General features: G+C 48.8%; 1 protein-coding gene across 1 annotated transcript; it reads left to right on the top strand.

Annotated features, from left to right (window-relative positions):
• Positions 1-5602: 5602 nt before the first annotated feature.
• On the top strand, positions 5603-6382 carry LOC119441291 (serine/arginine-rich splicing factor 4-like). Its single transcript, XM_037705918.1, has one exon. It carries the CDS (start codon positions 5603-5605, stop codon positions 6380-6382), a length of 780 nt encoding a protein of 259 aa, XP_037561846.1.
• The last annotated feature ends 5328 nt before the right edge of the window (positions 6383-11710 follow it).

Here is an 11710-nt window from a genome sequence, read left to right as displayed (position 1 = left end):
CTGAGGGCTCTTGTGTGCACTTAGGAAATTAGACTTCCAACGCAGGAAGGTGTTGCATTTGTTTAGTGTGCTCTGCTTGTTATGAAGAAATGCCATCACACTGGGTGTGCTTGCGCTGACCGCTGACCGTGTTTACTACATGGCGGCTCCGATACATCACCGATGACAGAGCAGCCATATCAAACGACAGCTGCGATACGTTGTCGTTGAAAAACACTACGTACTGCTCAGGATCGTCGTCCACCACGGCGCATCGACACCTTGCAAGCAGCTACAGTCACGTGCCGATAACTATTTGCTGTGCGCTAGGTCGCCAAAATGCAGGCAATGAACCGTGCTGTGGGGCCATCACAGCCCAAGAAGATATGCCAGTGATAGTCGACGCTTTTTTTTATATAGTGGTGCTCAGTACATCACCGATGACAACGCGTTGTGCGTGTTTTATTTTGGCGGTCAAGATTGTTGATGCCTCTCAGTCCCGCACCACGTCGCTGTTGCGGAAAAATAAGTTGGGCGTGGCCCAACCATGGTGGGCGCGCACAAGAGTTACATGGCTCGCGTGGGGCAGTGACCTACGGTTTTGATTGACAGGCGAACTCGTGCCAAACTCGTACATCGTGAAACCTCCCTCAAGTTGAACTCGTGAACATGTCGGCGGCAGCAGTAGCCTGTATCATCGCATCCAGCGGCAGTAAGCGTCAATATGAGCGTATGGACCCGTTCACCTACGTGACCGACGTACAGTTTCAGCGTCATTTTTGCCTTTGCAAAGCGTCAGGACGCTGGTTGTGTGACAAGTTAGGCGAAGGCCCTCGTCTGCTGAGACAGCGTGGTGGGCAAATTATGCTTCCCGAGCACAGAGTGGTGTGACTGGGCTGCGGAGGAAAAGTTCGTGCGATCGCTTCGGCTCTCCCCGGCTTCAAGCGCTGTTCGTCCACCGCGCCCCAGCCCCAGTCCAGGTCCGGCGTCGTCATCGGAGTACTGGAGAACCTGCGAGCACCTGGGGTTCAACCCGGACCAACGAACCTGCGAAGGCGAATTGGTCACATTATATAGCAAGACTCAGAATGGACGCCGGGCTGCCTTCCGGTGCAACAGGTGCCGAAATCAGTTTTCGCACACGGTACCGCTGTACTGCACGGGCAGAGAGGCGAAGGAAGTTACTTCGCCAACACGGACCGCCTCAGCCATCCGAACGACCACCTCTCTTGGCGGCAAAAGATTTGACTCACGTACTGCGTGACCAAAAGCGTAGACATATGCCTGTTGAAGGAGATGACCGGAGACTTGTTTCCTCTATCGGAGCACGCCACCGCCGACTGGAGGAACTACCGTCGTGAGGTCGCGAGGGACGAGCTCCTGGCGCGACCTCCACTCAGTGGCCCCGGGAAGATAGCGCAAATTGACGAGTGCCTTCATCGGGGTGAGCAAAAGTACAATCAGGCCGCCTAATGACGGGAGACAACGTACCGCCCAGCTGCCAAAATTACGGCGGTGTTAAAGATGGTGGCCCAGGGGTCTCCGGCACGGTCTGCACGACCGGTAGGGTGTGGCGACTTTTCGAAGTCGACCAACGAAAGGCGGCGATGCTAGGCGCCATTATTGCAGCCAATGTTCGACTGGGGACCATTAGTCATAGTGACCAATTGGCCGCATAAAGAAATTATGGGGTTTTACGTGCCAAAACCACGATCTGATAATGAGGCACACCGTGCAGAGGGGGACTCCAGAAATTTTGACCACCTGGGGTTCTTTAACGTGCACCTAAATCTAAGTACACGGGTGTTTTCGCATTTCGCCCCCCATCGAATTGCGGCTGCCATGGCCGGGATTCGATCCCGCGACCTCGCGCTCAGCAGCCCAACACCATAGCCACTGAGCAACCACGGCGGATGAATTGGCCGCCTACAACTGTATCCCAAATTCACTTGATGCTAACGGGGCTATGCCTCAATGGCAGACATTGGTAGACACTCAACCACAGCGTGAAATTTGTGGATCCCATCACGGGTGTTGACACGCAAAAAATAGAAAGTTATCGTCAAAAAATGATGCGCCACCTCGTCAGCGGTGGGTACAGGGTAACTGCACCGATGCTGGAGTCCCACCTGGGATGGATGTGGTGGCAATCAACGGCCACGTGCGCTGAAAAGACCCTTGCTTGCGTTTGTTAGAAGCCACGAATCGCTCGGGCTACCCAGTATAAAGACTCTTTCCTGCGGTTGTTAGAAGCCATCGCTAGGCGCTAGCCAGTATGAAGGTGCATCACAAAGTAAAATAAAATAAAATAAAGCGTAGTTTTCTGACCCTTGTATGAGTGCTTTCCGGCATTCGTGAGTGCTTACACGGTAAGCGCCCGGCAAACCACTTCTGCGCTAGCCGACGCTCACTTCGTCCCGCAGCCTTACTTTAGCGCGAGCAACGAGCGATCTGTAGAAAGCCCAGTGTGAAAACGAGGCGAACACCAATCTGTGCTTGGAAATTGGGGCGAATGCACGTAGCGAGCCGCGCCAATCCAATCCAGAGGAAAATAGAGGAGGGCGAGCGTCCCCTCGTGGTATAACGCGAAACGTATTAAACTACAAATTAGTCTAATACACATTCAGTGTACATCTTGTAAACTTTAAAATACTTATAACCCACATTATTGTGGCTAATATTATTTTGCTAAATGCGTTTATTTTATAACTTGCTTGTGGCTGTAATGCACTCGGTGGAACAACAAACAAGTGAAAGAAGGTATGACCAGGCACCGACCGTATGATCACGTGAGCCCCAGTTTGTCGACTACACATATGGCAACGCCCAAGAGATGATAGCCACCCAGAGTAAATCTAGATAAACCAACAAAACTGGAGGCGTCCGACGGACAAAGTTTATCTTGTTACCATAAGTTCTTTCATCTTGGGGCGTCGCCAGAGCTCGTGAAGATTCCGAGTTTCGCCAAACTCGGCGGATCCTGCATAGCACCCATGGACCAATATTTATTCTCTTCTCAGTGCTACACGCTCTGCTCAGTTTAACAATTTAGCGCTGCTTGTTGCTTGGGGAACCGTTCTTTCCGATCTGCTTGGCGAAACTGACACAACTGCTAGGTGCAACGTTTTGGGCGAAATATGCCTTTTAGACCGTACGGCTGCCGTCACCAAGAAGCCGCAGCTTCATTCTTTAGTGGTATGGCACACAGAAAATATCAGCATTCACCGAAGGAGGTCAAAAATCAAGTGAATTCATATGAGGCTTGCATATATAGTATCTTCTTTATGAGGCGGGTATACGAGGGGGTCTTTTATGGGCTGACGTAGCGAATGGTTCTCTATTCGTATAACTAAACACCATTGTAGTTCGAGACATCGACATGCAGACTGTAGTTGCGTGACAATGTTGCGTAACGAAGATGCCCAGAAGAGGCATCTTCGGCTGCCTTTTGCAGGGAGCCGAAGCTGCAGTCTGGTGCCTCGAGTATGTTATAGGCATTTAAAATAGGCATTGTAAAGGATTACTCCATGGTTTCAATTCGAAGTTGTAGTGAACGGAAGGGTTTCACGAACACTGCGCCCATCGTCATAACGTCATACATAATGATTGTCGGTTGCTTCCATTGCGGGAGGTGTCTACCATATTGCCGATAAAGACCACTTCAGGCCACCCTGAAGCATTTCATGGCATGTAATGGCTTGGCTCTCGATCTTAACCACGAACCTTTCAGGTGATTGCTATACCATGCATAATGCTTTTTCTGGGTGGCTGTTTCAGAGAAAGGTGAAAGTAGCAGCAATTTTTTTTTGGTAATACATGTGTGTGCGCCTAACTCTTGTTTTTACGCATTACTCCAGTACCCAAATTTGAGTAGAACAACTCAACAGAGCAATAAGAAGCTTGACGAAAGCTTCGCAAGCAGCCTCCTTTTCTAACGTACTGATTTATATATAAAGTTGACACCAAATACCAATATTGCTTTACCGTGTAAAACGAAATGTCATAACTAAGTACTAAAGAAATGCTAAGTTTGGAGCGAAGCAGCGTAAAATTAAAATTTTCCACACTGAATTTGCAGACATTGTTTTAACGCAATATTTATGAACATACATGGCGCACCTTTGCGTCGCAAAAGCAGAAACCCCTGCAACTCTATATAGCTTCGATATCCAAGCAGCAAATTTTCACGATGCACGCAGTTTCGAAGACGAGAATGCACTTAATCCGTGACAGCAGAAAGCAGCCAAAACATGATTCAGGAAGTACGGTTGGCGCTTCCCATACACCGCGCTTCCCCGAAGCGAACGAGCCGCGCGTGGTAGCCGAGCGAGCCGGAGCGAGCGCCGTCCTGGCCGTGACGTCACTCGCAAGAGGGCGCCACTACACTTTCTAGCCTAGGGTGACTAGGGTGCCTCGATGCCAGCGCCACTGCGGCGCTGGGCCTCGAGGCACCCTATCCTCGCCGCTAATAGCTGCGCTCGGCTACACAGCGTAGATACCGCGGCCGCCGTGGGTAGCCGCCACGAGTCCAATGGCTAAACGCACTGCGGCTCGCTGAGGACAACCTCGCCTGGCTTACGTTTAGCGCATCGCAGGCTCCAAAATCATATGTCGTGGCGTCTACGTTAACATCCAAAATGAAATTTGAACTGTGCGCCACGGTGGCATTTAGAAGGCGGAGCGTTGAGGTCACGCCCCACAACCCTGTAGCCTTCGCAGTGCATGGCATTGCCCTGTTCGATTGTCAATACCTCCGCTTCTGCTGAACGCATTGAAGTACTTTTTGCGGCAAAGTATTTCTGAAATGGCCTATTTTCACTTGAAATGCCTTTCTCCACTTCGATGAAAAGTGGTTCAGGGCCCCTTTAAGGCACAGGGAGACGTTCTGTTGACTCACAAAATATTAGAAAAAGTATCAAATTTGATGAGAAATATTGCTGGGTGGTGATGCGGACATAATAGTAGAGAGTATCCTGTTTTACCCTAAAGTAGTAATAGGGCTGGGAATACGTGCATTACCTTAGATTGAAAGAGTGGAAGAAACCCATAATATCGACTAAAGATTACAAGCATTTTAAAATTGCAATAGCATAAGTCCACTCCCTAAGTCATACACATATAGATCAGTACAACTTTTTGTGGTAAATCCGTACTGCACAGCTGCTCTCAGCAATACGTGCGATTACGAAATGCACAAGTTCATTTTTCACTTGTATCCCCGTTCCGAAGCGTCCGGTAGTACTAACATTGTGCTTGAAACAGACTGTTCATAAATATGGGGTATTGTTTACGCTGTTTGCATTACCATCGCTAACCATTCCAAGCATTGCAACGCTGTAAAAGCTAGCACTGCTCGCGAGACGATCGGCACGACGGAGGAGAATGAAGCCCAGCACTTCACGCGCCGTTCCACGGGGCTCGCGAACCAGGCTCGACTGGCCGGAGCCACCTTCGATGTGATCACGGCAGCCGGCCATCCTCCCACTGGGCTTGGCTCCTCCTGAAGCCAGGCCTGCGGTCCATTCCCTGTCAGCCCGAAGGCTGAGGTCAACGGCAGGGAGACCGCGGGAACGAGGGCCGACGGAGGACCGAGGCCGAGGGAGAGTGCCGTGCTGTTGCCGCCATGACAGAGAAGGACCCAGCCAAGAAAGAAACGGCTCCGGCCAAGGCGACCCGGGCTAAGCGGAAGCCCGCTGCTGCTGACGATGGGGGCAGTACATCTGAAGAGGCCCCAGTCGTGAAGCGGACGCGTGGAAGGCCGGCCAAGGACCCGTCTCCACCAACGAGGTCCCGGCCAGCGAAGACGGCAGCGCAGCAAGCCATTGCCACCAGGGCTTCTGCCAAGGCGAGAAAGGCTTCAGATAAACCGCAACCCGACGCTGATGTGAACGTCCCGTCCACCAGCAAGGGACCTTCACAGAAGGCGCCAAGGGTTAGCCGCAAGGCGCGATCACCGAGCTCCTCCCCGAGCGACGCCACCTCTGTCACTGCCAAAGCCACCACGCGTCGACACCGCTCGCGCAGTCACTCCCGCGGCAGCAGCAGCCATCATGCCAAGAGGGGAAAGAGCCGCGGCAGATCCAGGCGCTCGTCCCGCAGCGGCCGCGGTGGCCACAAGCGCAAAGCCAGCCGCCGAGGAGAATCCACCACCGCCTCGGAGACCAGCCACGGACGAAAGAGGGGACGCAAGAGCCGTCGCCATCGCTCCAAGAGCACCTCTTCTGCAGCGAGCGCGACTAAAAAGACTGGCGGCAAACGGCGGCGCCACGCCCATAGCAGCCATTCGTCGTCGACACGTAGAGGTCGGCGGGTCAAGTCCAAGAAGGCGGCGAGCAGCACCTCGTCGAGATCCCGGCGTGCCAAGCCTGCGGCGAGAGCTACGAAAAGCCAGAAGCGCAAGTGAGAACCCAAGTCATCGCGGAAGCCTGCTGGTCAGATGTAGAGAAATCCGCAGTTGGGATTTACCTTGGAGGCTCGTTAAAGATCGGAAAATTAGAAGGCGCCCTGCGTTCAGTTAAGAAATCTTGGCTTGCGCGTATGGAAAGCGACTCAAAATAAATTTCTCAATTTCTAAATGAAGGCACTTGACTGTTCAATTATTACTTGCTGATATTGTTTCCAAGATGGCACGTTTTTATCTTGTTGGTTGTTGGTATAGGGATCTTCCGTTAAATAAAGCGCTTAGTGTAAGGCTGGTAAATTCGAGTAAACGGCGTCAAGAAGCTGCTTGTCGGCGCTCAGCTGGCCGTGTGGTCATGGCTGGCAAACGCTGCAATTGCGAACAGCGCAAGTAAAAAAATTCGGAGCCCTTCCCCTGTAGAGAAAATGGGGGTAAGCGAAGCTTGTGGCAAGACGACGCTGTCGCAGGCGTTCCACTTCGTTTGCCCTAAACTCAGGGTCGGCGGCTCTTGGTTGACGTTTCACCTTGGCTTCGAAAGCCCTCACGCTAGAATCTGATGACAAGTTTCGCTTACCCCCATTTTCTCGCCAGGAGAAGGGCTGGTGATTTTGCCTGTTTGGGTCTCACGTGTGACAAGGGTAGTTCAAGGGCGCATGAGATGTCCCCGTGCCCACAGGTGTACATGCCATTGAGCTTGAACCCTTTCGGCACAATCACCAGGATCGGCCCACTTTTCAGCGTGACACCACCACCACCGAAACATGAGCCTATAAAGCGTCGCTTAAAAATCAGTGGCGATTTAGCTGTAAATGAGAGAGAAATGCACTAGCAGTACGCCGCACCGCTTTCGGCTCCCGGATCCATGCATGGTTTAACTGCGTTCACTGTACAGGTTGTTTCACTTAACTTGCGCCAAAGTTTTAAAACATGCAAATGCTATACGTAGCTGGACAGAACCAAGGTAATGTTGTTTGCCGTTGCTCGGAGATACTCAGATTGTTTTTTGCATTCCACCTAATTAGACAATTAGTCTTAATTATTTATTAAATTTCTCAATTATTATCATTAGATGAAAAGCGCCAATGAAAAAATTGTAGAGAAACACGAGAAACTCCTGATACAGCTTTCTGTTACTCAATACGAGCTACATAAGTGTTTTTCCGAGCGTGAAAGAAGCCCGCGAATACACGCATAACTGCCGCGCGACTGGCCGCTCGAGGCACTTCTTAAACAGTGTATAATTGGCAAGTTGATGCCCTTTAAACAGGACTCTTTTTTTTTCAAAACAAAAGATCGTTGTTTAAAAACAACAAACTTGCAAGGACTATATACATCATGCCAAAGAAGTACATGTACGTATATTAAAATACTTTTACAATGAAGCTGTAAAATACAGCAAAGCTGTATTTACCGCGAAGCTGTCTACGGCTAGGAGTTGGGGTTTTGTGGCGTCTGTGCGGAAAAACTATCATCATCAGCAATGGCTCGAGCGTTGTCGTCTTTTTCCACAGCTGTCTCGTTGGCGCCCTCGGCGCAACCGCGCGAATGCGCTCGTGCCACTGCTTAGGCGTTCGTCATCGTCTTCTGACTCAGTGACTCCGTTGCCGCTCATCATTTCAGCGTAAAACTTCTGTCGTCGTAATAGCCAATTCTTAAGGGGGTACGAGCCATTCATTGTCTTACGTGACGGCGTAACCTGTGCGTACCTATCGTCAGGATGACCACCGATGAGGACAATAAATATTTCGTACCTTTGTTCAAAATTCTATGTCACATCTATGTCGTGCGCTAAACAGCTTCGCTGGTAAACCAATTTCACATAGTGGAAGGAGTGATGAATTTTTTTTAACATAACACATGAAGCCCGCAAGGGTGTATTCTTTCAACAGGCGGGAATTTTAACGGTCCATAACCTCTACACTGTTCAATTAACTATAGCGATCAGACACAAAGTCAACAAAATCGACATTGTCTTCATCACTTTCCCATCTCCATCAAAACGTTACATTGCTAAATACACGATGCAAATAAATGTGGAAAGTGATAACCACAGTAAAGTTTGTTCTTTTTTCTTGAAATTGATCGTGTCTCATCACGGTGATAATCGGCGCTGAGGAAGTGGAAGGCAGGTTAGAGGTGACAAACTTGGAGATGTATTCCAGCAAAAATATTTACGCATTCAAATGCAGAGTTTGCAGAACAACACTGATAAAAACACAGAAGTAAGCAGCGCCTTACATTTGTACTTTTTGCTAAGTTAAAATCAAGGACTACTGTCTCGACTTACGACCAAGCGAGTCTCACTGTTCGACCACAATGTGGTTACGGCCAGACTAGCGTTGTATCGTACAGAGTCTTAGTGATCTACCGGTTTAGTGATTAGATCTTAGACTGAAAGGAATGGTTTCTATAGTCGGATACAACTTTAGAAGACAGCGGCATTTGACCCTCAAAGGCGGATGGACACGAGCCGGCACCAATAGGCGCGCACTTTAGGTGACGTCATGAGCCGGACGGCCGGTGTCCCCGCCGACGGAGAACATGCCTAACATGGCCGCCCTCGCTTCGAACTGGGCCGAGTCGCGTCAGCTCTGTGCGTCTCCCTTCGTCAGAGTGAATTCGAATTGTTTGTGGTGGTCTGTCATGCCGGAAATATTATTGTGAGCTTACGATGCACAATTTGTGCCGCGTGCGTTTGTTCTGAGCCTTGAGCCGGCGAAGGAAGATTGCAGCGAACATCGGTGGCGCTGCCCTGCGCTTCGTGTGGAAACAAGATCCCGCGGCGGCATACCGCTGCAAACAAACATCGTACGTGTTTGTTCCGTGGTGTTTTGTTTTGCTCCTAAGTGAAGTTACGACGAGGAGAGTTCGCCAAAGTCTGGTACCTACTGTGAGCGGCGGGTGTGTTTGTGTACTGTGCCCCTGCGTTTCTCGTCGGACGTGGTGAAGTGATGGAGCAAAACCATTATCAGGATAAATGAGAAAAGCGTGCGCGGATGAAACCAACCTGCGAGTTTCTCAACAGAAAAGATTTGTGAAAGCAACCTCCAACGCAAAGATTCGTTGCTGCCAGCTCAGCGTGCAAACGACCGATCGTTGGCAGCAGTGTGATAAGATAGCCGAGCGTCTAGCGGCGTCGTTCGAGTGTTGTGTAGCACCGTCGATTGATTGCTTTCCACCAATGCTAACAATCAGTGACTAACACGCGCAGCGTGAGTGAATGCCATTGGATTGTTAACGGTCAGGCGTTTGGAAGCAGTGTTTGTTTCCTTAATGTCAGCCTGAATGCTAATTTAAAATTATGACTGATACACTGGTGCCGTTGCAAGGGAGCTTGGCATGAATTCGCGTCGCTGTGTGGCTTAGAACTCTTCGCTCACTGCACGCGCCAGCTGTAGAAAGCCTGCTGTGACACAATCGCGCATAAGTTGTGCTGTCAGCGCTCGACTTGCTTTCCGACAACACAGCTTTGCGATTTGTCGTGATATGTCGCTACTAAAAAATTCCCATGACAGTGAAGGCAACAGAGCCAATATGTACATTAAAAAGAAGTACGACAAAGTAGGCACAGCTGCTTGTGAACTGACTCCTAATAGTTCTACTCGTGTCTGCGTTAAATGTGTGTGCGTGTTTTCTTGTGTGTTTGTGTATATTTGTTATTTTGCCTTTTTTGTATTTTAGATCTTAGTTTTCGCGTTTGTGTTCATGTGTGTGAATATGTGAGTTCTTCCGTGCGTGTATGTATTTGTTCCTATTTCTATCCTTTTATTTTTGCATTTGTTCTTGTAAGCATGCTGCAGCCACGACTTTCGACAATTCCATTAACTCGTCTCATTCGAAGCACCAAGTCCTGTGAATAGCCGGGCTGGTCTCTTTGATGTCATTAAAGCTATTCTCTCTTGTCTACCTTGCCTCCTCAGTCTGCCACCTTGCTTTGTTTTCTCCTACTATTCTGACCTTGCTTCTTGTGCTGTTGCTGCAACGTGATTAATCAACTTGCACCAAAGAAAGTTCTATCAGCTGTTACAACAGAAACATTGACAGATACAAAATGTTAAAAGCATCACGTGGCTTCCACAGTTACTTCGTCTCTTTCCCCTGTTAATGTGTTTATGCATCAGTGCATACGGTAGCTTACCAGAAGTGCACATGAAAAGGTGCCATATTGTGAAACAGCACCTTGCTATGTTGTTGCATTCAGTCTTTATAAACAGATGGTTTTGCTGCCCGTCACATGTAGTGGTACACATATATAACATTGTGCAGTGTGGTATCATTTCCTGTCATGACGCTTTTATTATTACAAATGCAGTTTTCTAGTGAATGGAGTCCAGCGAAGCAGTGCTGTGAGAGCTTTTGCAACTTTCACCATTTATTCCCCAATATCACTGTTTGAATCTGTCCGTCACTTTGCCTACGGCTTGTAATGAACAAAGTGACTCACTAAAACACGTTCAACTTTTTTCCGGTACGTAAATATGACAAAAAATGCTAGCAAAGTTAATCACATTAATAATTGTGGTTGCATTTGCATTACTTGCTCGAGTCAGATTAATAAATTGAAAATTGGCTATGACAACACTTCAATTTTCAGTGCAGACTGCTAACGGAGCCATAAAGCGTGCTCAGACTAATTTCACTATGGGGTGCGTCAAACTCGACGGTGGCTGCCTGAATGAGCAGTTTGGGCCTCTCTAAGCTAATGATGTTTTATATTTGTTCTCTTAATCGCATTACTTGTGTGAGCCAGATAACAAAATAAACAATGCAACCACATGAATGTGCTTTGGCATTCAAGCTGCTGACAGTGGCAGTGTGGTGTTGTCTGCTGCTATTTCACCACCACTTGCTATGACATGACTGTGATTTACAGTGCAGACTGCTAACAGAACCATAAAGCGTGCTCTGACTTCTGCTATTTCACTATGGGGCACGTCAAACTCGACGGTGGCTGCCTGAATGAGCATTTTGGGCCTCTCTAAGCTAATGATGTTTTATATTTGTTCTCTTAATCGCATTACTTGTGTGAGCCAGATAACAAAATAAACAATGCAAGCACATGAATGTGCTTTGGCATTCAAGCTGCTGACAGTGGCAGTGTGGTGTTGTCTGCTGCTATTTCACCACCACTCGCTATGACATGACTGTGATTTACAGTGCAGACTGCTAACAGAACCATCAAGCGTGCTCTGACTACTGCTATTTCACTATGGGGCGCGTCAAACTCGACGGTGGCTGCCTGAATGAGCATTTTGGGCCTCTCTAAGCTAATGATGTTTTATATTTGTTCTCTTAATCGCATTACTTGTGTGAGCCAGATAACAAAATAAA

This window comes from Dermacentor silvarum, chromosome 1 (genome assembly GCF_013339745.2).
Source record: "Dermacentor silvarum isolate Dsil-2018 chromosome 1, BIME_Dsil_1.4, whole genome shotgun sequence".
Classification (NCBI taxonomy): Eukaryota; Metazoa; Arthropoda; class Arachnida; order Ixodida; family Ixodidae; genus Dermacentor; species Dermacentor silvarum.
This window is presented reverse-complemented; position numbering and strand designations above follow the sequence as displayed.

What these genes read in the sequence shown, in the direction of transcription:
- LOC119441291 (XM_037705918.1), top strand. Translation starts at nt 5,603, where the DNA reads ATGACAGAGAAGGACCCAGCCAAGAAAGAAACGGCTCCGGCCAAGGCG.